General features: G+C 43.4%; 1 protein-coding gene and 1 long non-coding RNA gene across 18 annotated transcripts in view; one reads left to right on the forward strand and one right to left on the reverse strand.

Moving 5' to 3' along the window:
* PPP1R12B (protein phosphatase 1 regulatory subunit 12B) overlaps positions 1-26,840 on the reverse strand; it is a 204,564-nt gene that overhangs the window by 152,746 nt on the left and 24,978 nt on the right. For 15 of the 17 annotated variants that reach the window (XM_082679744.1, XM_082679742.1, XM_082679743.1 and 12 more), the window contains exon 2: positions 578-708. In XM_082679744.1, the coding sequence (XP_082535870.1) occupies positions 578-708 (131 nt within the window). Of the gene's footprint in view, positions 1-577; positions 709-6,767; positions 7,299-23,700; positions 23,724-26,840 lie in introns of those variants that run through there. The other 2 variants (XM_082679746.1, XM_082679745.1) reach the window with 2 other exon arrangements.
* LOC309838689 lies at positions 18,118-21,694 on the forward strand. Its single transcript, XR_014298379.1, has 3 exons — positions 18,118-18,263; positions 18,652-18,997; positions 20,690-21,694. It is a non-coding gene; the product is annotated as an uncharacterized lncRNA (long non-coding RNA).

Here is a 26,840-nt window from a genome sequence, read left to right on the forward strand (position 1 = left end):
AAAACAATAAAACAGGTTTACAAAAAAGTCCAGAAAAATTCTCCAGGCCTGCCCACATGTGTCCAGCTATAGTTGCTCAAAAAGTCAACCCAGGGCTTCCCCGGTGGCGCAGTGGTTGAGAATCCGCCTGCCGATGCAGGGGACACGGGTTCGTGCCCCGGTCCAGGAAGATCCCACATGCCGCAGAGCGGCTGCGCCCGTGAGCCATGGCCACTGAGCCTGCGCGTCTGGAGCCTGCGCTCCGCAACGGGAGAGGCCACGGCAGCGAGAGGCCCGCGTACCGCAAAAAAAAAAAAAAGTCAACCCAGACAGTGCAACAGACAGAAGCCACCTCTGCATATCCCAACAAATATGAATTACCTGAAAATAGAAGCAAACACAAAATTTCAACTAAAAAAACTACAGATTTAGCAGCTATGTAAAACACAGCATCAATTATTCCTTAAAAATAATTCTATTTCCTGCTTTTATAATTTGCGGTAAAGAGAAATTACTACTATTTATGAAATTCAAATCCTTCAGAGTGGAAGAGGAACGAAGGCTGTCCCACAAGCGCCCCACCGGCACAGACACTCACTCCGCGATGTTGAGGTGGCCACAGGACGCTGCTGCGTGGAGGGGCGTCCAGCCCTCGCTGTCCTGCTGGTTCACACTGGCTCCGTTCTCCACCAGAAACTTCACCATGTCCACATTTTCATCAATACAAGCCTGAAAAGAAAAGTCCATCCATTTACTCAGCAAGTGCTTACTGAGTTCTACACCACGCCAGACGCTGCTCTGGGCACGGACAATGCAGCAGCGCTGATGAAACACTAATTTCCATTTCTTGCATCCTGACGCAAGTGTCCAGAGCGTGACTTCTCAGCTTTGTGATCTTATGCAAATCCCTGAATTCTTCCCATGCCTCAGTATCTCAGCTGTGAAACAGGCATAATGATATTTAATCTTACTTAGTGTGCTGTTAGGGTTAAACGAGGAAAGTGACTTCTAAAACTATAAATGGGTGAGCTGTTTCATCATTATAAAAAAAAGAGAGAATGTTAGGAACCACTAATTTGCCCATGAATTTTAAAGGAAAATAGTCACATAGGATCAAATGCAACTTTCTCAGTGGGAAGTTGCAGTTTATCTTCTAGGGTTGCTAAACTATCCCCACTTTGGTGAGAAAGGGTGCAGTGATCCTTCAAACAGAAGAAATGTATTTTCTTTTCACCTATCTTCTGAATAGCCGCAGACAATATGGCAAAGTATGTTTGCAGTTGTGATTGGCTGGGCATCCTTAGCTGCCCAACTCACAGCAACAATGAGAAGGCAGAGAGGCTTTCTGCATAAAGCCTTCCGGCCTACCAGAAGCCCAAAAGGAACAGTCACAAACAGCAGCGAGGCCTGCCAAGACCCAAAGGCCATCTAGACTATCGACAGAGTAAAAGGAGGCAAAAAGCCCACACCGGTAAGAGTGACCATCATCAAGGCTGCGGTGGATCCAAAACAGCTGAGACAATTCAGGACCAGAAACAAATGAGAGTCCTCTTTCTAAAACTTGTCTCTTAACCCCCTCCTTTTCAAAAAGAACAAAGGTTAAAGCTTTAGCTGAGAAACAATTATCTGGATCAAAATGATTTTTTTTTTTTTTTTTTCCGGTACGCGGGCCTCTCACTGCTGTGGCCTCTCCCGTTGCGGAGCACAGGCTCCAGATGCGCAGGCTCAGCGGCCGTGGCTCATGGGCCCAGCCGCTCCGCGGCATGTGGGATCTTCCCGGACCGGGGCACGAACCCGCGTCCCCTGCATCAGCAGGCGGACTCTCAACCACTGCGCCACCAGGGAAGCCCCAAAATGATTTTTATAATGATATTAATACATGATTTGCCTTTTCTGCTGTGTTGACATTTGCACTAACAACGCAAAGACATGGTGGGGAGAACTCCTGGAGCCTTTGCACAAGTCAAGGGAGGCACCAGAGGGTGCGGGTGCTGACTGTACTCTTCCTGGCCACATGCTCTCAAGCAAAACAAAACCCAAAAAAGGCCAGTTTCACTCAAGAGTGACCTTGATGAAGCAGTGAACATTATTAATTTTATTAAACTGTAAGCGTTCGTAATACTGTGTGTGACAAAACAGCAGGCACACATAAAGCCCTTCTCCACGGAACAAAGCACAGCACCCTCCCTAAGCAAAAAGCTCCTGCGCATCTGTTTGAGTTGCAAGATCGACGAGCAGCTTTTCCACAGATGCTGTTTTTCCTCAAAAGAGCAACCGACAGGTAAATTACAATGATTAAGACTTGAAAATGAACAAGGTGAGCCCGTCACTTCAAAGAAAAAAACCTAATATTTGTTGCCAATGATAAAATTTGACCATCCAATTAAAATCAGAATTTTGGGAAACATACCCACTACCATGAGCTTGACAGCTTCCTAATACTCGGTTTTCTGATGCGGTCAATGGGATTATCAACAAATGTGGTCTTTTGATATTATAGACTGAAACGTATTAACATCTGGAAAATGTGCATAACTCAATGAACCCATATTTTCCACATAATCAGATGCATGGTGTGAGAAAATCATGCATGGGTAAAAGATTCATTCAAAATACAAGTTAGACCACCGGATTTTAATATCTCAAAGTAAGAAAAGTCCACTGACATGGTTTCAGATTCCACACTGCAACTAACATTTAAGAAACTACTATATACTTACTGGCGTTTCAGTATACTGCCAAGAAGAATACCCACAGTTGTCTGGACAGACTATTAAAATATTCCTCCCTTTTCCAAATAGACATCCATGTGAAGCCAGATGTTCTTTATGTACTTTAATCAAAACAATGTATCATACACAAGACTGAATGCAGACACTAAGAGATTTGTAAAAATGTAAAACAATGCCACTCTTCTCACGCCACCATGTCAGTGGACTTTTCTGACTTTGCTTTTGTTTTTGAAAGTATATAGCTCTTTCCAATTAAAATATGTGATTTATATGAACATGTAATGGGTTATTGCTATTTTAAATGAATTAATAATAATATTAATAATATTTTCAAGATTTTTCAGTAATATATAACAATACTTATGAACGAAAGCTCTTTGGGGTCCTGAGTAAGTTTTTAGCGTGTACAGGATTCCTTAGATGAAACAGTTTGAGAACTGATGTCGTCAGTGAAATATACCAAGGGATATTTTATGGTGATAATGAGCGACAGTTTAAACAGCAAAAGGTTTTACTGTGGTAAGAATTCAGGCCAGAATTCAGAGGGTAACTACTCCACTTAAGGAGCACCTATCCTACCAAGAGGACTTCAGGAAACCCCTCCAGATAAACCGCGTGTCAATCCCGCTTAGAAACAAAGGATGGATGAAAAGCGGTTGATGCAATCTAGAGGATATTTGATTAGGCGACCTTGGTTACAAAATGACATCTTCACTCATTTCCCCCAAACCATTTGATACTCTTTTTACGATTAGTGAGATTAGCTAAACATCTCAACCTAGATTTGATTTGATGTCACATAATATATTCCTCCAACCCGATCTTTTGAGGCCAGACGACTTTTATAGCCAGTATTCACGACAGTCTCTTTTTCAACAAGCAGCTCCAAAAATTACATTTCTTCTATGATGTTTTCTTAGGTTGATCAATTGCGACAAGCTTTCCCCATTTATACTTCTTTACCAGGTAAAATATTTCATAACTATTCATAACATTATAAACTATTTCATAATTATGATTATCACTAAATCTCTCATATACTGTATGTCTGCCAGTCTATAATCCCACCGGGCAAGATTTAACCAACCCCTTGCAGAGTACCTCACTAAAAACTATTAACACTTTAACTGTGAGGATGGAAGAGGGCATTTAAAAAAAGTTTTTTTTTAATTAATTTATTTTTGGTTGTGTTGGGTCTTCGCTGCTATGCGCGGGCTTTCGCTAGTCGTGTCAAGTGGTGGCTGCTCTTCGTTGTGGTGCGTGGGCTTCTTATTGCGGTGGCTTCTCTTGTTGCGGAGCACGGGTTCTAGGTGCCCGGGCTTCAGTAGTTGTGGCTCGTGGGCTCTAGAGCGCAGGCTCAGTAGTTGTGGTGCACGGGCTTCGTTGCTCCGCGGCATGTGGGATCTTCCCGGACCAGGGATCGAACCCGTTTCCCCTGTACTGGCAGGCGGATTCTTAACCACTGCACCACCAGGGAAGTCCGAGGGCACTTTTCAAAAAGGTGCTAAAGTCCAAGGAGAAGAAAGTGGTTTAGAGGGTAAGTACTCTCTCTGCCCATGTAGTCATAAACTCCTGTCAGGAAGGTCAAATGTGCCATCTTGACCTGTGTTAAGCAGCTGGGTCAACTGCTCCTTGCTTGGCTGCAAATGTATTTGGCTCTGAAAGAACAGCCTGAACACTTAGCCAATGGCCACACCACCACTAGGCAGAATTTTGGAAGCCAGTGTTTTCAAGATGATTCTTCACCCTTTGCAGATGATGGCATCCAAATTCCTGAGGCTAAAATAACCCCAGCTAGTCCAGGTATCAAACAGGAGAAAACCTGTCTTTTCTCTTTCCTCCCCTCTTACGTATCTCCCTTCCTTTTCTTAATCTCCTTCACCCATCATAACTTTAGTTCTCTTCCTTTTCAGTTTCATAATTTCTGTCTATGAATCTTGAATCCTTGATACAGTATTTTTATAAGCATGACACTGTGAGGATGTCCGAGACAATAACAACAAAAAGCTGGCCTAATCTGCGACGTAATCTGACAAAGCATCAATCTCCAAAGAATCATTTCAGAGAAAATAAAGCAGGACAACTGTTAGGTGATTCCCAACACCCTCCACAGAGTGCAGGACAGTGTATCGTGAGAAGCATCAGCTTTGGAGCCAGGCGGACCTGGGCTCGTGCCCCAGCCCTGCCAGCGTGCAGAGTCTTGAGCGAGGATACAACCTGAGCGCCAGCGGCTCACCTGGAGCATGGGAATGCTGCCCACCCCGCAGGCCTTAGTGAGGGTGTAGGAGATGAGCCCTTGGCAGAGCGCGTGGCACTGCTGTTGTCAAGCCCACTGCCCTCCAGCTCCAGCGCCCTTTGGGAGGAAGGCAGCTCGGTTGCAAACGTCTTTGAACGAGCAAGCTTCGGGAGCCTGTTTGTTAATCTGCCTTCAGGAAATTCCCTCCAGGGCCCAGGATCCTGCGGGTTCCTAAGGTCAGGAGCCATAGGACTCAAACAGTACGTCCACAGTTAACTAAAGAGGATCGTCGTCGGCAGACCCGCCAACAGATTTGTAGGACAGTCACTCTCATGACATATCTTGGAGTGACCGATCTCTGTTCTTTGTTTGTTTTTGTTTTTTTCCCCTCCAGAAGAAAGAATATGACTAAAGTCATGGAGGAGAGACAAACAGTCCCTGAAAACCTTCTCAACTAAACAATGACTAAATTTAGACGCCCTCTGCCCACTCTGCCTGCAGCTGTGCTGCTGACTCATGGGGACTAGGCCGGCAGGATGAGCAGACTCGCCATCTATGAAAGCCGCGCCCGGGCCGTGGCCCCCAGCGCTGCGCCTCCACACAGGGCTGCGGGAGCCTTCCCCATACACAGGTCTTTCCTTTTCTTGAACAGGCAAAGAAGGCTAAACAGCTTTCTGCTGTTACTTTTGACATCAGTGGGAAAGCTCTTCTTTGCATTTAACCCTATTCTTTCTGCTGTGGTTTATGTCCATTTCTTTATATTTTCCTTCCCTAAAGACAAGCAGAATATTACTAAAGTAACAACTTGTTCTAAGCTCCTTGAGAGAAAGAGATATTATTTAATTATTAGCCCAGAAAGCTATCAGAAAAATTGCCAGGTAATAATTTAAAGCTTCCTAAAGTCAGCATGTCACAGTTCCCTGGCAATGAGAAGCTACCTCCAAGGAAAATCCTTGATTTTAGCGGTAAAATGGGCAGGAGTACCACAGTCCCTCTACTGTACCTAATACTGCTCTCTCTCCAGCAAGGGCTGATGGTTGACCAGTGCCAGAGCTAATCTGGGAGTGCAGGGGCCACCTTACAAAACAAAGCCTCCTCCGTTCCCAAAATAGCCTGCAACTGTCACCGCCACCAAGCGCCACCGGTCCAAGCGCTGACCTTGCTGCCGTGTCTCGGGACACTGCTCAGACTACCTGCCTGGGCCCAGAACGGCGTCTCCCCAACAAAGGCCCGTCCACCCCAGCACAGGGGACATGCTGACGCTGGCCTTGGGGCAGCGGGACGCCTATTTGTTTGGATTTTTCAGCCCACGCTTGCCTTGATTTCCACAAATCAGGCTGACAAAAGCGCTGGGAGATGACGATGCTCGTAATACATCCCCACTGCATACCTTTAACTATTTTGTCCTTTACAATCCCAAACTTTCATAATTCAATAACAATAATTTACATATAGTGTATGTAACTCAAAGTTTGTATTATTCCCAAAATTATATAATTTCAACTTTACGCTGAAAACCCTAACTGCCTGGAGATAACAGCAAAGAGCCTAATGTCGTTCACAAAAATATTTATCGGCCAAACACCCTGAATCACCTATATGAAATTCTCAAGTCATTGCTAGCAAAGCTAGAATGTAAATTCCACAAGGGCAGGAATCTTTGACTATTTGTTCACTGATATATCCCAAATACCTAGAGCAGCACTGGGCACCTAGTAGGACACCAAAAGATGTCTGCTGAATACAAAGAACGAATGCCCAAAGGCACAGAAAGTCACATTTTCTATACGTTCTGTTGATTCTCGGTTATCTGGACTCACCAAAGGCTTCTCTCCAGACTAATCCCACCAAAATCATGCGGCACATCCAAGTACGGGCTGGGGCTACACTGAGGACGCTGTATATTGATGCCTCCCATACATTCTGTTGTGTTCACAGATCTCCGTTCCTTTGATGCGGTGTGTTGAACAGTGGCCCCAAAAAGATATGTCCATGTCCTAACCCCTGGAACTGGAGAGTGTGACCTGACTTGGAAAAGGGGTCTTTGCAGGTGTAATGAGGTTAAGGTCTTGAGGTGAGACCCTAAGTCCAATGACAAGTGTCCAACTAAGAGGCAGGCAGGCAGGCAGGGGGAGATCTGACAAAGGCAGAAGAGGAGGTGGCAGTGTGCCCACGGGGACAGAGACTGGAGTGATGCGGCCACAAGGAACGCCGACCGTCACCAGGAGCTGGGAGAGGCAAAGAACAGGTTTCTGCCCTGGAGCCTCCAGAGGCAGTGTGGTCCCATCAACACCCTGATTTCAGACTTCTGGCCTCCAGAGCTGTGAGACAATAGATTTCTGTTGTTTTAAGCCACGAAGTTCCTGGTGATGTGTTACAGAAGCCGCAGGAAACTAATATGTCTGGCGCGGAACAGGAAGTCAGAACCTAGAGAGCCTGCCACGTCCTCACACCCTGGTACTAACAAAAGTCACAGCAGCGGGTCACCCTTCTTTGCCAGATGAAAGCTGGTCAAAAAATTAATTATACCACTTCTTAAGATACAGCTGCATTTAACAGAAGGTTTTAGAAGGTTTTCCGATCAATTTTCAGCCCACAGAGCAACTGCCCTGGAAGAGCTGACCAAGCGCTTGCGTTAGGCACGCTGCTGCAGGTGCTCTGGCCGAGGACTGGAGCTGACACTCGGGGGGGGGCAGTGAGTGAGCGGACTCACTCATTCATGGTGAGCCCACTGTGGACACAGCGTGTCTGAGCTCGAAGTCCCCTTGCTCCAGCAGGGCAGCCTCACCGTGTGACAAGAATTCAGACGAACAGATTCAAGGTGATAAAGAAGTCAGTACATCTGGAAATCTCAACCATCAGCAGATCAGCACGAGAAGGCTTTACCTTACTGTAGTTCATACCGCCTGACCCAGTGCTTGAGTCAAACCTTCCATTCCGCCCGTGATACAGTGTAACCACTACTGAAGTGAGAATCATATCAGCAGTCTGCTCCGACAGGCAGGTGACCCAGCCACTGTCAGCTCTGTGTGAGACTCACAGCCCCACTGGCATGGACAGTTTGGCTCCCAGATGGTGAGAACTATATTTGATTATGTACTCAGTGGTCAGGCAGGCTCTGGACACAGATCTGAGGCCTTTCAGGAGAGAGAGCCAACACAGACATCAGAAGGAAAGAATTTTCCATGGAGTGTACACTAAGATTCTTGTTCTCGATAAACTGGCATGCTATCCCCAGACTGTAAGTGTTCATAATTTGGGACCAGAGAACACCTTCCTTCAGTTAAGAGCAAGTATTATACTGTCTAAGGGTTGGCCGTATTCAGATTTCAAAAATATGTTCATTCTGGGTTCTAATAGGACATCCTCAAAGTGCCGCAAGCCCTAACCCTTCTAATAACGTTTCCCTCAACCTTCCCCGTGCATTTAAATGAAGAAAAGCCCATTAAGTTCTCTTACAGGTATCACCTTGGCAACTTCTGTACTATAAAGGCTATATACAGCTGACCTAACTTTTGTCATCAAGGCAGGTTTTTGAAAAGTCAAGAAGAAGAAGATGAAGAAAGGGCCCAGGAAATGAAAGCTGCATCTTCTCAAAGCCCATGGTTATTCTCAAACAGAAGTTTTATAGTTCCAGTCTCCAAATCTCTATCTGTCACTCATTGATAATCTTAATATTGAGGAACAATAAATAAGGCCTAATAATTGTGGTAAATTCCAAGCATGAGTTTCTCTCAGATCAAAAGAGTATATATGGCTAAATCAGCCTGACACTTGTAGAGCAATAAGAAAGCCCTTGGAGAGATTATCTTCTTACAGATTGTGCACATAAGGGCTGAGGCTTACCAAGTCATGAAATGACTCACCTTAACAGACTAGATCAGCAGAGGTTCCCTGGGAAAAGCAGACTATAACAAAGCTGTAGAAGGAAGGAAGGAATGTGGCAGCTGAACAGTCAGCATTACGACTTCGCATTCTATGGATGCAGAAACTAGCCCAGAAAAGTTAAATGAAGTACTTAAGGTCACATACTCAGTTGTGGAATCCCCTAAGTTTTCTACCTACCAATTTAGAGGCACCCAAAACAGTACTCACGGGCCATGCTCAAGATACCACTTGGCCCATGGAACTTTTTTTTTTTTCTGGCTGCGCTGTGTGACATGAGGGATCTTAGCTGCCCAACCAGGGATCGAACCTGTGCCCCCTGCATTGGGTGTGGGGAGTCTTCACCACTGGACCGACAAGGAAGCCGTGTGTGTGTGTGTGTGTGTGTGTGTGTGTGTGTGTGTGTGTGTGTGTGTGTGTGTGTGTGTGTGTGTGTGTGTGTGTGTGTGTGTGTGTGTGTGTGTGTGTGTGTGTGTGTGTGTGTGTGTGTGTGTGTTGGGACATTTTTAATACCTGACACTATCTTCCTAAAAATGACGTTGCTTTAGCATATACAGGGTAAACTGACATTAGTCTAGCTCTGCAATAATTTCATATGAGGAATGTGGCCAACTGGTTGATGTGAGTTGGTCACTCCTGACTAGACTAAATGCAAAACACAAAGATCCCATTTAAAGTGCCTGGGTTACCACTCTGTTTATTAGCATGAAGCTAGATTAGAAACCTCCCTCATAGCTTGGCTACCTGTCCTAACCGCAGCCCAAGGTCCACCCTGCTGCCAGTTGGCATGTAAACTGCTGTCCCATGGAGAGCGATTTTTCTGTTTAACTCCAGATCACTCTGTGCCCATAAACAAGTATTTCACAAGCCACAAGAGTATGGTCTGAAAGCAAGGGCACGGGCAATGTTCCACGCTGTCAAGTAAGCCTCAAAAAAGGAAGGCAGGCAATTCTGGGACCTGAGCTGGGTAAGGAGTAAAAGCCACAAAGAAATTACAGGAAGGTCAGACTCTCAAAGTATAAATCAGTACAGCAAATTTTATTCCTAAAAGAAGACATTAAGCAAGAAGTGATTATTTTCCCAGCATTTTCATCCAGAGTTTTGCATAGGCAAAGCTACTAATATATTAGTCTGTGTCATGTCTTCCCATGGGCAGGGTCCTACACTGCAGAGGCAGCAGGGAACGCAATCACACAACCCTACCAGGTACAGTGCGGTAGTCTATAGTGCGGACTATGGAATTAAGACTGCCTGCAAACCCTGGGACGACCAATCAGTAGCTCTGTGTTCTTGAAACAAGTGGTCTCTGTATGCTTCCGTTCCCTCATCTGCAAAATTATCGTACCAATCACAGTACCTACATCATGGGTCACAGATGAGCTAAGGTACACAAAAGCACTTAGTGCCCAGTATATAGTTTGATGCTATGGAAGTGTTAGCTGCTACTGTGACTATTAACAGTATATTATTATTTTTGTTTAGTCTCTAAGAGCACAAGAAAGGGCAAAAATTATATACTTCATTTAAAATAAACACAAATATAGTATAAACTCTATGTAAGTTCCAATAGATGCCAACAGGCCACAGAAGTCGGGTTCTGTTAGTAAGAAAGAGAAGAAGTAAACGAGAGGTGGGACTAGAGGAAAGGAAGGACGACAAGCCAGGACTGGAAGAACAGCTCACAAGGGGGCTCCGGGCCCGCAGACCGGGTTGTACAAACGTAACAGAGTCGCTGCTGTAGAGGCCCATCAGGTCTGCTGTTAGCACAGGCAGAAAATCTGAGAAGACAGATTTAAGTTGCAGACCTGACACTGACACATCACCAAAGAACAGGTTAAGACTTTATCTTAGTGACGTGTCCCTTGAGCGTGAAGCACTTCTCATTCATTCACGTAACAAACATTTACTGAGGCCTATACTATGCCAGACATAGTGCTTAGGAAGAGAGGCAGGAATCAAAAATGAGTAAGACTTTACCATTTAGTGGTAGAAAAAGTCATTTAAATGATACATGCAAGAGGAATCATACTCTAACATAAAATAAGAGACATGTACAGTGTTAGAGCTCAGAGTACGATGTCACTAACTTTGTCTGGGGGTGACGGGGAGCACCTCCCAAATGGATATTATTCACCCGCGTCATAAAGGACGAGGCATCGCCAGCTGAAAGCGCAGGGATGAAGAGAATCAGAAGAAAGGGAACAGGACATACAAAGATCCAGAGGAGAGGAAAAAAAGTTTTTTGGAATGGTGAGAAGTTTGGCCTGTTTGTACTCAGTCGGGGGGCGGGGCATACATGAAAATCTGAACAGGGCTTCCATCTGCCAGACTGAAGAGTTTGAACTTGACCCTGCAGGCTAATGGGACATGGAAGGAGGAGAGGCTGGTAGGGGAGACTGGCAGCAATGAAGGCCCCGTATCCCCCTATAAAGACTTTAACCTTATCCTGAAGGCAGCAGGGAGGGCCTGAGGTTTTGAAGCCAGGGGGTGAGACCATCAAAACTGTCCGAGAGGGCTTCCCTGGTGGCACAGTGGTTGAGAGTCCGCCTGCCGATGCAGGAGACACAGGTTCGTGCCCTGGTCCGGGAAGATCTCACATGCCGTGGAGCAGCGGGGCCCGTGAGCCATGGCCGCTGAGCCTGCACGTCCGGAGCCTGTGCTCCGCAATGGGAGAGGCTACAACAGTGAGAGGCCCGCGTAACGCAAAAAAAGAAAAAAAAACTGTCCGAGAGAGTGAGAACTGCAGTGGGAACATGAAGCCTGACCCGCCGGCAGGAAAAACTCCCGACGGAGACACCTCTTGGGAACCACAACCGAGGCCAGGGAGGGTGAAGTCCTGAAGGAACGTACTGTCGGTGGAGACAGAGAAGGGATGGGTCTGAGGAGCGCTCCTGAGGCGGAAGGGACAGGGTGGCCTGTCAGAGCGTCAAAGGTGAAAAGGGGTGACACAGGCTTTTAGGAGCTTAGGACCCCGCGTGGACTGTGACACCACTGAGCCAAAACAGGGATTCTAAGCAAGTCTTAGAAGTCTTTTCTGTGCCTGATTCCCAGGCAGCGCTAATTTCTCTCAAGGCCTCAGTGACTGCCACGTGCAGCGGGTACTGCCTGCTGCCCTTCCCCTCTGACACCACCCCCAAGCGAGCCCAGGAAAACCAAGGCCAAGAAGCCTGACCTCGCAGCTTCCCCGGCCCCGCAGCTAAGCCCCAGCTGGGTCAGTGTCAGGAGTGCTGTGGCCCGGCCCTGGCAAAGCATTATTGAACAGCAGCCCACAGAGCTGGGGAGCTGAGGTTACGGATCAGATCTCAGCTGCAGCTGAAATCTCTCTAAAGTCACATGTTAGTGACAACAGCGGTGACTCTACAACCAAGAGAACACCTCCAATTTTTTCTCTAAAGTTTAAATCTCTGGGACGGGAAAGGAGTTGGTAAATTAAAAGCATTTTGTTGGGCCATGTGGCATTATAAAAAAAAGATTTTTCACATTAAAAATTCCAGTTTGAAGCGTTTAGAAAACAAGAACACTTGGCCATGCTGGGGCCAGATTCCCACAAAGCGACGAGCGTTCGGAGCCGAGCAGCAGTTGCCGCCTCCGGGCAGAGCGTGAGCTCCCGACGCCCCGCCATCCCCACTGGGTTCCACCCTGCCCGCTACGTGCCCTAGCCGCTCTCCCCAGGTACTGTATCATGAAAACATTCAAACATACAGAGAAGTTCAAAGAACTTCAACTTCCTCCCAGCCTGTAGCCCACCACGAACCCTGCACTAGACTTGCTGTACCACACACCCACCCCTCACCGACTCAGACCTTTGCCACAACTCCCCGAAACCCTTCACCGTGCATATCATTAACTAGCGCTCAATGCGTGCGCACAGCCTTATTTTTCTTTTGAAGTAGATTCTGCACATGGGGAAAGCACACACCTTATGTGCTTCACTCACTGGGTCTAGACAAACGTCTGCACTCGTGAGGCCCATCGCTGTAGGTGTCTGAGCTGCATCCCTGAGGCATCTGACCCCTGACACAGAGGACTGCTTTCCAACTTGCTCTGACCTCTGCACCTTGGCCTGTGGCCAAGGAAACGCTGGCTACGAGCAGAATCATAGTTGACCTTTCTTAAGGCAGCATCTTGTTTCTGCTGGGCCTTAACAGACCAACTCTGGGTATAATCAATTTTTGTTGTTGTTGTTTTATTTATTAGAAGTATTGTATTTTTTACAATTGAAGTATAGTAGGGAGTTCCTTGGTGCTGTAGTGGTTAGGACTTAGTGCTTTCACTGTCGTAACCCAGGTTCAATCCCTGGTTGGGGGAACTGAGATTCCACAAGCTGCACAACGGGGCCTAAATAAATAAATACATAGATACATAAATAAATTGAAGTAGAGCTGATTTACACTGCTGTGTTAGTTCCCTGGTTTACAGCCAAGTGACTCAGTTATACATATATATATTTATATATATATTATTTTTCAAATTCTTTTCCATCATGGTTTATTACAGGATATTGAATATAGTTCCCTGTGGTATACAGTAGGACCTTGTTGTTTATCTATATTATATATATTAGTGTGTGTATGTTAATTCCAAACTCCTAATTTATCCCTCCCCCCCCTCCCCTTTGGTAACCATAAGTTTGTCTTCTATGTCCGTGAGTCTATTTCTGTTTTGTAAATAAGTTCATCTGTATCATCTTTTTTAGATTCCACATATAAGTGGTATCATATATTTGTCTTTGGCTTACTTAGTATGACAATCTTTAGGTCCATCCATGTTGCTGCAAATGGCATTATTTCATTCTTTTTTATGGCTGAGTAATATTCTCGTGTGTGTGTGTATGTGTACACCACACCTTGTTGATGGACCTTTAGGTTGTTTCCATGTCTTGGCTATTGTAAACACTGTTGCTATGAACATTGGCATGCATGTAACTTTTTGAATTAAGAGTTTTCTCCAGATATATGCCCAGGAGTGGGACTGCTGGATCATATGGCAACTCTGTTTTTAGTTTTTTAAGGATAATCAATTTTGCTGATAATATAAATTCACTATTGGGGCTCAAAGAGAAGGTAATAGCGGTTAAGACTTTAGAAATCGAAATAACTTTTTTTTTTTTTTCCTGAAAGCATCAATCTAAATAATTTAAGAAACACGGCCTATAGTCCAACTCTCAGACTGCTAAGTCCTGGAGGTAAGGCAGTGGAATGAATAGTACAAATCAATAAATAACACAAACATCCCTTGAGGTCACACACACGGAAGAGTTAGACTCCACCCTCTCTGACTAGCTTAGTGGTATTGCCAAGGTAACAAGGAGAGCTTCTGTTTTTTACTTGTTAAGAGAAGGCATTACTAAGCCCAGGAAAAGATCAGGAATAGCAAAAAGAAACCTCATGTTCCAGAGGTAGAATAATGCACAAGTGAAAACCTGAAAAATGATTAAAAATTTACTTAAGTTGAAGACATAGCCCAGCTATGCAATGGCATCCCTTTACGGAAATAAAAATGAGAATTGTCCCTGTCTCCTTTCACGGCAAGTGCTTACTTATCTGTAATCAAACCCCAGGCTCCTGAAGCACTTGGCGGGCAGTGCACCCAGGATTAGGCAACCCTCGCCAAGGTCGGGTAGGTCAGCTGCTGCTGCAGACGTGTTGAAGGTGAAGGGCAGCGTGGGCTCTTTCAACGGTCTCCATCACCTCATTCGTGGACAGGCCGAGCCCAAGCGTGAGCACGGGCACATTCAGGACAGAGGTGGAGGGCACATTTCAGAACAGAAGGGGGGGCAGCACAAGGTACGACACAAGCAGAAGATGCAACACAAATGCCAGAGCCCAGCCCGATCTCTCCACAGCGAAGTTTCCGAGCTGTAAGAGAGCAAGCACCAAACTGTACCCTCCTCCGACCGCAGGGTTGATGGGAGGACATAAGAGATAACAAATACGAAAGTAGATGTTTAAAGAGGTTAGTACGGAAATCCAAGTACTGCTGTTAACACACGGGCTTTGTGTGATTTTATAAAACAAAATGCATTATGAGGCAGTCTGGTGCATTGATTTAGAGCAGGGGATGGCAAACCTTCTCTGTAAAGAGCCCGAGAGTAAGTATTTTAGGCTTTGCAGGCCATATAGTCTCCACAAACACTCAACTCTGCCTGCAGTGTGAAAACAGCCATGGACAATACCAATGAGGGTAGCTGTGCTCCACGAAAATTTTATGGCTACTGAAATTTAGATTCCATATAAATTTCACATCACAAAATATTGTTCTTCTTTTTCTTTTTTCAACCAATTAAAAATGCAAAATCCATTTTCAGCTTGTAGGATGTACAAATCCAGAAAGTGGGCTGGATCTGGCCTGTGGGCTCTAGTTTGCTGACACCCAATTTAGAGCATTGGCCAGAAAGCTTGAGTTCAAATGCCAGCTGTGAAATTTAATGGCTCTAAGGCCCTAGGTAAGTTCCTTCTCTCTGCCTGGGCTACCTTACCTTTAAAAGAAGAAGAACAGCAGTATTTTTCTCACAGTGTTGTTATGAGGACTACCTGACTTCATATGTGTACAGAGGTTGGAACGGGACCAGTCAATGTACCCGCTCACACATGTTGCTACCAGCTATCATACGCCGTTACCATGATGAGTCTCCAAACGTGCCACATTTCCACACACATCTGCACACGCGTTTCCTCTGCCTGGAATGTCTTCCCTGCTTAGAGCTTCTATGTGGTCTCAGTGACCTAGTCCACACATCACCTCCTCTATGAAGCCCGCCTCGCTGTCCCTCCCATCCTAGCAGACTCAGTTACCACCGCCCACGTCTCCAAGCGCCTTGCATCTTATTGTACTTATCGCTGACTGTCAACTTGCCCACCAGGCTAAACTCCTTCCAAGGAGACTGTGACTTACTCAGTGTATCCCCAGGCCTTAGAATAGCACTCTACACACAGAAAGCATTCAATACACATTTGCTTAATGGTACCAGTAACTATTTAGAATGTAACCTAACACACCAAGTTTAACTAGGATAGAAATCTGCTGGTTATAGGACAAATGTGTGACTTTAACTAAATACGAAAACAATTTCTAATATCCTATTTTAATACAGTCCGTCATGTTAACATTCATCCCCAGGCACGTCCAGTGAGCACACAGGGTGTCCTGGCACCGCTAGCACACAGGGTGTCCTGGCACCGCTAGCCGGGAGCAGAAGTGTCAGAGTCCACACGGTGACGATCACAGTACCAGCTTTTAGTCATTCAGAGGTTCATCTCCCACCTCAATCTACACAACGTGATCTGTGTTTGGTACCAGGGGAGAGAGTGGGGTGAACAACGAACTCTGAAATGGCACCAGCGTAGCACTGCATATGGCAAGGAGCAAGAAGGAAAGGGGGAGCCCTTTTCTGATCCTACTCTTAAACTCGTAAGCAAATAGTGATCGAAAGGCGTCTCCAAGGCCACTGAGAGAGGGATGCTTTCTGAGCTCGTCAGCACCCTAAGGGAAACCCAAGCACCACCATGCCACGCCCAGCAGGCCTGGGGAATCTGCCCCTCTGCCCAGACCTCTGCCAGGCAAGCTATGTGCCGCACCAGACACAACACTGCTCTGACGGAAGCACCCTTGTCCCCGGGAATACTGGGCCGCCCAGTGCGCCTGACCGTCTCTTAAAGAAGTCAGAACTGTTTTGGAAGAACAGGTTGGTGGGGGAGGGACTTCAAAGTAACTAAATGATGAACATTTCCTGAAAGGCAATTTAATGTCATCAAAATCAGTCAAATGTTGTAACAACTATGAAAAGAGTCCAGTGAAGACCCAGATCACCATCTACCAGGTGACACTAACATGATGACACATGGAGTAGGAGACTTTCATCTTCTAAGTTGACGTCACATTTCAAAAATCCCAGCTTGTTGCTATGGAAATGACATTACAATTTGTTTGCCCTTGGTTTTTGTGTTTTTGCTTTTTCTGGTGTGTGTATGTGCGTGTCTGTGTTTATATGTATGTGTGAATGTGGTGTGTGTGTGTGTATGTGTGTCTCTGTGTCTAGGTCTCTGTGTGTGTGTGTGTGTGTGTGTGTGTAATGTGTATGTAGGGGAGTGTCTCTGTGTGTGTATGCGTGTATATGTATGTGTAGGTGTGGGTGTGGGTGTGATGTACCGACTTAGAATTGTCAGTTTCTCCAGAGGTCTCTTTCCTTCTTTTAGGCCATGAGATCATATCCTATGAAAATCTGCTGAATTTAAGGAACAGGAAACAACATACAGAAGATATTTCTGTTAGGACTACGCTGAATTCTTGTCATTGTCATTGTTATTACTATTATTATCCATATCATCTTCTTCAGTGCCTGGAAATGGCTACTCATGTATAGTGTCTGAACATTGCTCAATGTGGACACTCTGATGATTACTAATTCTTAACAAGGTAATTCTAGACACATCATATCAACAACTTTTTTATTCCAATAATATATTACTGTAATAAAGCTGATCAACAGGATTGGGTTTTATTGTGTTTTAGAGCCAGATTAATTTCAGTGGAATAATAAGATATAAGTAAATTATAATATAATGCCATTCATTTTACCAAAATATTCAATATTTAAATATATTCCCAGGGGTCTTCTTAACAGTCCTCTAAGGAAGGGGAAGGTTGGCAAATAATGTTAACAATGGTGACAGCAGCCAATATTTTTTGAGGACTCTTTGAAGCTGGGCATGTGGACAAGAGATGGGAAGAGAATGGAGTCAAAAGAAGACCTAGCACCAAGCTTCGAGCCATTCTAGGGTGCACACCTTGAGTCTGGAGTCTTAGACCACTCAGCCATCCTGACGTGCTGGCTGAGACATTCTAGCCTCTAAAAACCATGTAGAAAAGGACACGCAAGCAAGGAAGGTGCAGCCAGAGAAGAAAAGAGAGAAACACTGATCACGGAAGCCACAGAATCAAAAGGCGTCAAGAAGGAAGGAGAGAGTGCTTGATGCTGCTGAGCATCAGGTGAAACAAAGAACAGAAATGTCGGCATCAGGCGCACCCACCGGCCTCAGATGCCCTCAGCACGGAGTGCTTCAACGCAGCAACGAGGCAGAGGTGTGACAGGAATGGAATGACGAGTGAGTGGAAAGGAAAGCACGGATAAGCCTTGGAAAATACAGCTAAGAAAGGGAGGGGAGAGACAGGGTGACAACTAGAGGCTGGGGAGAGGCTGGGCGGGGGGGCGTGTTATTGTACAATGGAAGAGGCCAGCATGGTTAATGTCATTTGGAAGGGTCAAAATAAAAGGAAAAGGTTGAAGAAAGACTGAACAGTGTTTGGTTGTGGAGAAAGGTTCTAAAACGAAGATGGAAGGATTAGATGGAAGAAACACCTTTGCCACTGCAACAGGAGGGAAGGAACAGAGAATGCTGTAGACAAAGGCAGAGTGGTTTGGAGGTGAAAAGGTAAAGAAATTCTCATCTAATTTCTCTGTTTTCTATCTTATCTGTGAAACAGCAGTAATAACCATAACAGTAATGGAAGTGGTGGTGGGAGTAACCATAATACTGTTTATCATATTAAATATTAATCTATTTAATTAATATATTTAGTCAATATATTATAAAATGTACTAGTAATTAAATATTTAATATAATGATTTGAGTTTATATAATTATATTTTATATAATGAACAGAATAGTAATTATTCTAATTAATAAATAGTAATATCAAACAATATTAACCAGTAAATTTTTTAGTACTATGGGTTAAGCACTGTCCCATACATTAATTCATTTAATCCTCCTAGAAAGCTTTTAAGGAGGATATTATTATTATTCTCATTCCTTAAAGGTTAGACAGCTTGCCCAAGGTCACAGGCTGAAAACGAAGATGACAGCATTCAAGCCCATCCGTCTGCCCCTGGGCCTCCTCACTGAACCAGCTCTCAGCCCTGTGCCCCAACAGCCCCGCGTCAAAGCTCTTTAAAGAGCTCTACTTGGGGCAGCGCTGGAGACGAAAGCCAGGTGGGAGATTCTGTGCTAGGAGGCAGAGCAGTAGGAGGCGGCATCAGCTGTGGAAGAGAGAGGACGAAGCCCAGTGGTGAGAAGGGCAGGAAAGCAGAGAGGTGTGAAATGATCTTTTCAGGGAAGGCGTGGTGAGCTGACCAGAGAAAACATAACAGCATTTCCAGACAATGGTAAGGACCTGTTTGAACTTGGTGACCATAAATGTAAAGTGGTAAAAATCTGTACTATTTTGTGATTTTTCCACCGCTTCGGTGGAACCAAAGAGAAATCAGAGACCTGGGTTCATCCAGAGTTAGGACATTACCAGATAAATTCAAACATTTCAGAGATAAAGGAGTTTAGGATTCAGGGAAAACATTACAGAGTGCACACAGAATCTAAGCAAGATAAGGGAAGCTGACGTGAGGAGGGATGGGGGAGGAACTGGGAGTCCCAATAAGAACTGGGTTATAATGGGAGTGACTGAGTCAGCAGCTACCGTGATGGTCAAAAAGCCAGGCGCTTAGAGGAAGAGCAGTCTAGGTGAGAACCGTGTTGGGGGTGACTGGAAGTGGGTGACAGAGCAAGGCGGAGGGATAAGTCACCCAAAACGAGGAAGTTAATAAGAGGCCAGAGTGTCCGATGGTCTGACAGTAACTAGATGGAAGTTATGAGTTGTCTTTGATGAATAAGGGGTGAGAAGATGGCACAGCTCAATGGCATGCGAAATCAAAGGAGCAGAAAGTGTTTTATTGTTACAAGAGGTACTGAAAGTAATGCTCAGGAAGTGATAATGGGGAGGAACATGGCTACCAATCCTCCTCCCTGATCCTGAGTTAGGTGAGATATGAGAATAAAATCACTTGATGGGGCTTAAGTCTATGTCAGCAGTGTTCCTAACTCCCAGCCCAAGGGTCTATCCACTACCAGCTTATACTATAGCCTTTTTCTTCCAACTGATTTTTTTTAAGTAATCCAGTAACATAAGAGTATATTTTTATTGTAAGAATAAGAAAAAATGAAAACTATCTACAGTTTGGTGTATATCCTTCTAAAATGTTGTCTAAACAGTTATATACTTCTATATGGACAGATTTTTCTCTTTTAGGATTTTTTAAAGCATAAATAGGGACATATTATATGTATTTCTGTGTACTTTTCTTTCACAATATTTTTATAGACCTTCCATGTTAATACAGGTCTATGCAGGTCTACCTCTTTTGTTCACAACTGCAAAAGATTGTCACGCTATGAATACATAATTTATTTAACCATTTCCCTATTTATATAAATTTAGGTTTGTTCTAATTTTTTCTCACTAAAGCAACAAATCAAAGAACATTTCTGTACAAACATCTTTCAGCACATGTGCCAATATAAGGAAAGAAAACTTGGGAGCCAAATAATTTGCATATATTTTTATAAATTCTGCCAAACTGCCTTCTGAAAAGGCTTTAACATTCACAAGACAGTGTTTTAAGAGTGCCCAGTGTCTCAACTCCATACCAGAACCCACATTTGACAGAACCAATTTTTAAATTTCTATTAAAGCTTTGACCAAAAATAATGTTTCGATTTGCATTTTTCTGATTAATAATGAAAGTGGGCAGTTTCTCATTTTTTTCAACAGCTTTACTGAAACACAATTCACATACCATACAACACACCCATTTAAAGTACATAATTCAATGGTATGCTTACTTTTCAGCGTTTTGTTTTTTTAAGTATAGTCACAGATAAGTGAATCCATCACCACGGTCAATTATAAAAAGTTTTTGTCATCTCAAAAAGAAAGTCCATAGCCTTTAGTTGTCACCCCTCTACCTCCGAGCTTCCTTCCCCTCAGCCCTAAGTAATGAATAATCTACTTTCTATCTCCATAGATTTTCCTATTCTGGGCCTTCATATGAATGGAATCATACAATACGCAGACTACTGAGCCTACGTGCCACAACTACTGAAGCCCGCATGCCTAGAGCCCGTGCTCCGCAACAAGAGAAGCCACTGCAATGAGAAGCCCGCGCATGGCAACAAAGAGTAGCCCCCGCTCACCGCACCTAGAGAAAGCCCATGCACAGCAACGAAGACCCAACGCAGCTAAAAATAAAATAATTTTTAAAAAAAATCAGTTGATCATAGATAGATGGGTTTCTTTCTGAACTCTCAATTCTCCTCCATGGACCTATATGTCTATCTTTGCGCCAATATCACACTGTCCTGATTACCACTGCTCTGTAGTGAATTTTCAAATCACGAAGTGTGAGTCCTCCTACCTTCTGTTCAAGACCGTTCTGGCTATTCTGGGTCCCTGGCAATTCCATATGGATCTTATGTCATATGTTTGTTAACCATACAAATAGCTGCCCATTTGCAGCCTTTCTTCATTTTTCTTTTGGATGGTTAAATTCTTAAAAATTGCTTGTATGAACTCAAATTCAAAAAGATACACACATCGCCATGTTCATAGCAGGACTATTCACAATAGCCAAGACATGGAAACAATCTAAATGTCCATCAACAGATGAATGGATAAAGAAGATGTGGTACATATATACAATGGAATATTACTCAGCCATAAAAAAAGAACAAAATGATGCCATTTGTAGCAACATGGATGGACCCAGAGATTATCATACTAAGTAAGTCAGAAAGAGAAAGACAAATACCATATGGTATCACTAATCTGTGGAATCTGAAATATGACACAAATGAACCTATCTACGAAACAGAAACAGACTCACAGACACAGAGAACTTGTGGTTGCCAAGGAGGAGGGGGTTGGGGGAGGGATGGAATAGGAGACTGGGGTTAGCAAATGTAAGCTATTATATACAGAATGGATAAACAACAAGGTACTACTGCATACCACAGGGAACTTACTATATTAAATATACTATGATAAACCATAATGGAAAAGAAAAGAATATATACATATATGTATAACTGAATCACTTTGCTATACAGCAGAAATTAACACAACATTGTTAATCAACTATACATCAATTTAATTAAACAAATAAATTTTAAAAATAAAAAAATTGCTTGTATGAAGAATTCATTTCTCTTGATATTAATCCTTTGATCATAAACCTTTTTCCTAATCTGTCATCTGTCTTTCAGATTTTTTTATGATGTCTTTTGTCATATGGAAGTTCTGAGTTTCATTTTGCTCAGGAAGCCCTTTCTCTCCCACCCCTTCTTTCCTAGTTATAAAAATATTCACCTGTATTTCCTTCTTAAAAACAATTTTATATATATGCACGTGTGCGTGTGCACACACACACACACGGTTCTTTGATTCTTCGGAAGTTATTTTTGTGGATGGTGAGAATTAGGGGCTCTAATTTTTCCCCCCTAGTAAAGAACCAACTGTCCCAACACCATTGATAAATCAGTCCATTTTTGTCCTATTAATTTGAAATGCCACCTTTATCAAAATTAAATTCCCATTTGTACTTAAGTCTGTTTCTGGAATCTCTATTTCTTTCACTGATCTATAATATTTATTCCCGTATCAGTACTATAGGATTTCAATTACTTTACTATAGGTACTATGTTTCGGCATCTGGTAGGGCAAGACCCACCTCATTGGGCTTTGGGGAATTTTCCTGGCTATTTCTGAAGACATTCTGATTGACTCTTCCAGATAAACTTCAGAATTATCTTGCCAAATTTTCATGGAAATTTTGATTACGACATGCCAAAGTCTTTATTTAATTAAGAATTAAGCAGAAAGAAACCTTTATCTTTTTGAGACCAAGTTTCACCTTTCTTGCTCTGAACATTTTTTAAAAACTCAATGAGACAGCCTACATAAATAGTACTAGCCCACCCTACTTCCCAGAGCAGCAGCTAATTTTACTTGTTAATGTGCCACACTGACATGGTTAACAGTTCTTAAGGCTGAAAGGCAATTCAAGGTCTTAAAGTAATTTAAAGTATCTGTTTTCAAAGGCTATGGTGAAGGCCAAGAGCAAAGTCATTTTTCCAGGTTAGCCGAGAGGGCAGTGGAAAGACCAGAGCAAATGCCAAAAAGCTTCTGACAGAAAATTGACAACTGCGTGCAAACACAAACATCATCAGCTCCACTTTCTCAGTCAACAGACTGTTTGAACTGGCCTTGAATGTCTCCTAAAACATTCTTCTCCCTGGACTCCTATGTCGCTTCTTTATGCCTTTTCATTTAAAAAAAAAAAAAAAAAGGATGCCATGAAAAGTTGTGTAATTCCATTCTTCTAATTGCAGTTTAGAAAAGGCCTTAGGCAAAGATATGCCTAGATATGTTCTCGTGAAAATGGCCCTCTTGAACAGTATATTATAAAAAACAAATGGCAGTAAGATAAATATATCACCCTTAAAAAACAAACAAAAAACCAAAAAAGTGTCAAGGTGTTTGATACAACAGCACTTAAGCCAATTCTTAATTATTCAGTGCCTTAAGTTTGCCAACAAAGAGAGTCAATGGAACATACTAAATGCACAGGAACCCATTAAAGTATTCATTTGTAGGTACATTTCTGAAATCAGTCATGAGTGGTACTGTAAATAACAGGTCTTAAGACACTCACAGACCCCACAGCCACAGAGCCCCCGCGATCGCAAACCCCCCCATTGCTACAGCCCCTTCCTCCCTTGCAAGAATCATTTTGAATAGTCTCTCCTTACTGAAAAAAAAAAAGCAGCTCTTGGAATCATCATTTAAACCATCACAATACTAACCAGAGGAAAAAGTGGCAATTATTATGATTGAAATAGAAAATACATTGAAAGGATCCAAGGGTTTTTTCCCCAGATGTTCAGTCAGAATTAAAAAACAAAAACACCTAGTGCAACGTATACAACTTCTTCCACGAAGAAGCCGCAGGGAACAAAGAGCTGCTACTGCATGAAATACCTGCTGAGGGAGCACGGCCGCGGGAGAAGATGTACGGGGTTGAGATGAGATGCAAACGGAGCCGCGCAAACGTGAATTGTTGAGACCCGGTTGTCTGGTGCGAAGCCAGGAAGGCTTTCTGCAACAGACGTGTCCAGTCCCCTCTTGATTTCCGTAAAGCTTATGTGAAGTTAGTCACGCACAAGCCCCAAACATCACGCAATATGCTACCTGGGCTTTGACATTTTACAACTAATCACTAAGAATTCTATGCAGCACTGCTGGCATTGTCTGAGAACACCAAGTAATCGATTTGGGAACCGTAACAGTCTTGGCCTGAGAAGTCAATGATATAGAGAACCTGACAACAGCTGGTGCAGATGAGAATGTGGAGCAACAGAGACTTTCAAAGGCAGCTGGGAGCAGTGTAAATTGGTGCAGCCAATAACCCGGAACAGTGCTATCCAGTGAAGGTGCACAAACATCTGATCTTTCACATAAATTCCAGAAAAATCTGTACACACAGAACTGTGTACAAGAAAGTTCACGTAGCATTATGAGTTTTTAAACTGTTTTTACAACTTCACTGAGATGTAATTCACAGACCATAAAATCCACCTGCTTAAAGCTTACAATTCAGTGCTTTTTAGTATATTCACAGAGCTGTGCAACATCCCCATTTACTTCTCAACATTTCATCACCCCAAAAAGAAACCCCACATCCTCAGTAGTCACCATTCCTCTCTCTCTCCAGCCCCCGGCAAATACTAATCTACCTTCTGTTTCTGGATTTGCCTGTTCTGGACAGTTCATACAAATGGAATCAATACATGGCCTTTTGCATCTGGTTTCCTGGTCTTAACATAATGTTTTCATGATTCATCCACATGTACCACATATCAGGATTTCATTACTTTTTACGGCCAAATAATACTCCATTGTGTAAATACACCATACTTTGTGTATCCATTCATCAGTGATGGACATTTGACTTGGTTCACTTTTCGGCTATTATGGATAATGCCACTATGAACGTTCATGTACAAGTTTTTATTTGGACATGTGTTTTTAATTACCTTGGATATATGCCTAGGAGCAGAACTGCTGGGTCATATCGTCACTCTACGTTTAACACTTTGAGAACTACCAGACTTTTTTTCAAGTGGCTGTACCATTTTACAATCCCACCAGCAAAGCATGCGGCTTCAGTTTCTTCTTAACCTCACCAATATTTGTTATTGGCCACCTTTTTCATTAAAACCATCCAAGTGGGTGTGAAGTAATATCTCTGTGGGGTTTTTTTTTTTTTTTTGATGTGGACCATTTTTAAAGTCTTTGTTGAATTTGCTACAATATTGCTTCTGTTTTATGTTTTGGTTTTTTGGCCATGAGGCATGTGGGATCTTAGCTCCCAGGCCAATTTGTTACAATATTGCTTCTGTTTTATGTTTTGGTTTTTTGGCCACGAGGCATGTGGGATCTTAATGTCCCTGACCAGGGATCCAACCCACACCCCCTGCATTGGAAGGCAAAGTCTTAACCACTGGACCGCCAGGGAAGTCCCTACCTCTGTGGTTTTTGATTTGCATTTCAACATTATGTTTAATAGCAAAACAAAACAAAAAACACACATTATTTTGAAAACAACTTACATGTCCATCAACAAGAAAGGTAAATAAATTTTAGTATAATCATATGCTGGTCTACCATGTGACTATCAACGTGCAGATGAATTAACCAGTGCTATGTGAATCAACACAGACGAATCTTACAAATGTAGTATCAAAACTGCAAAAGCACGTAGCAAAGGATGTGTAGGATATGATGCCATTTATATAACTTAAAAAATATGTAAAACAATATTATAAATTATTTGGGGATACATTTATATGAGGTAAAAATATAAAGACATATTTAACTATATCGTTAATAGTTTATTTCTTAAGCTGGTTGGTGGCTACGTGGGTATTTGTTATATTATTTTCTCTAATGTTTGAAAGAGTTTATTAAAAACAGTAAGTTGGGTTTCCCTGGTGGCGCAGTGGTTGAGAATCTGCCTGCCTAATGCAGGGGACATGGTTTCGAACCCTGGTCTGGGAGGATCCCACATGCCGCAGAGCAACTAGGCCCGTGAGCCACAACTACTGAGCCTGCGCGTCTGGAGCCTGTGCTCCGCAACAAGAGAGGCCGCGACAGTGAGAGGCCCGCGCACCGCGATGAAGAGTGGCCCCCGCTTACCACAACCGGAGAATGTCCTCGCACAGAAACGAAGACCCAACACAGCAAAAAATAAATTAATTAATTAATAAACTCCTACCCCCAACATCTTAAAAAAAAGTCTGGCTATTACATCTGGCCCTTCTGCATGCTTTACAATGCTAGCAAATATACAACCAAAGTTAAAGCTCAGGATACAATTGAACATAGATGATATCTCCTAAGACTTCTCAGTTTAATGAGAAAGAATCTTAAAAAGCAACAGGGCGGGCTTCCCTGGTGGCGCAGTGGTTGAGAGTCTGCCTGCCGATGCAGGGGACATGGGTTCGTGCCCCGGTCCGGGAGGATCCCACATGCCGCGGAGCGGCTGGGCCCATGAGCCAGCCTGCGTGTCCGGAACCTGTGCTCTGCAACGGGAGAGGCCACTGCTGGATAGCTCTCCAAAAAAAAAAAAAAGAAAGAAACAATCTATGTATACATCAATAAAAGATAGCATCTATGAGTAAGATAAAAAAACAGGGCTAGTCATTAGTAAAGCAACTAATTGCTTTACAAATTCTAATGCTATCAGTGCAATCCAATTACCCTAAGTGACCATGTGAGACCCTGATAAAAGTGAAACAGTGACTTTCAAAGACTAAATAATAGATACTTCAGGCCTCAGGCCTTCAAGTGTTAGAACAGAGCAAATGTGACTCAAATATGAAGAATTCATATTCAAAAGGAATACACATAATCATTTCTTTGGAGAAGTAAGAGGTCTTAAAAGGGATGCATTCAAGTTCAGGGAAATAATCAGGACAGGAGAAATCTTGGAATAAGTCAGTAACCACGCAGGCTACAGCAAAGCAGAGAGAATGCCTCTACTGACACCATGAAGAGAAGACCAGGAAGGACAGAACCAAGGGACAGGGAGGGTTTGAGAGCATAAAGCTTCAGCGCCC

Source organism: Grampus griseus (genome assembly GCF_964374135.1).
Source record: "Grampus griseus genome assembly, chromosome: 1".
Lineage (NCBI taxonomy): Eukaryota > Metazoa > Chordata > Mammalia > Artiodactyla > Delphinidae > Grampus > Grampus griseus.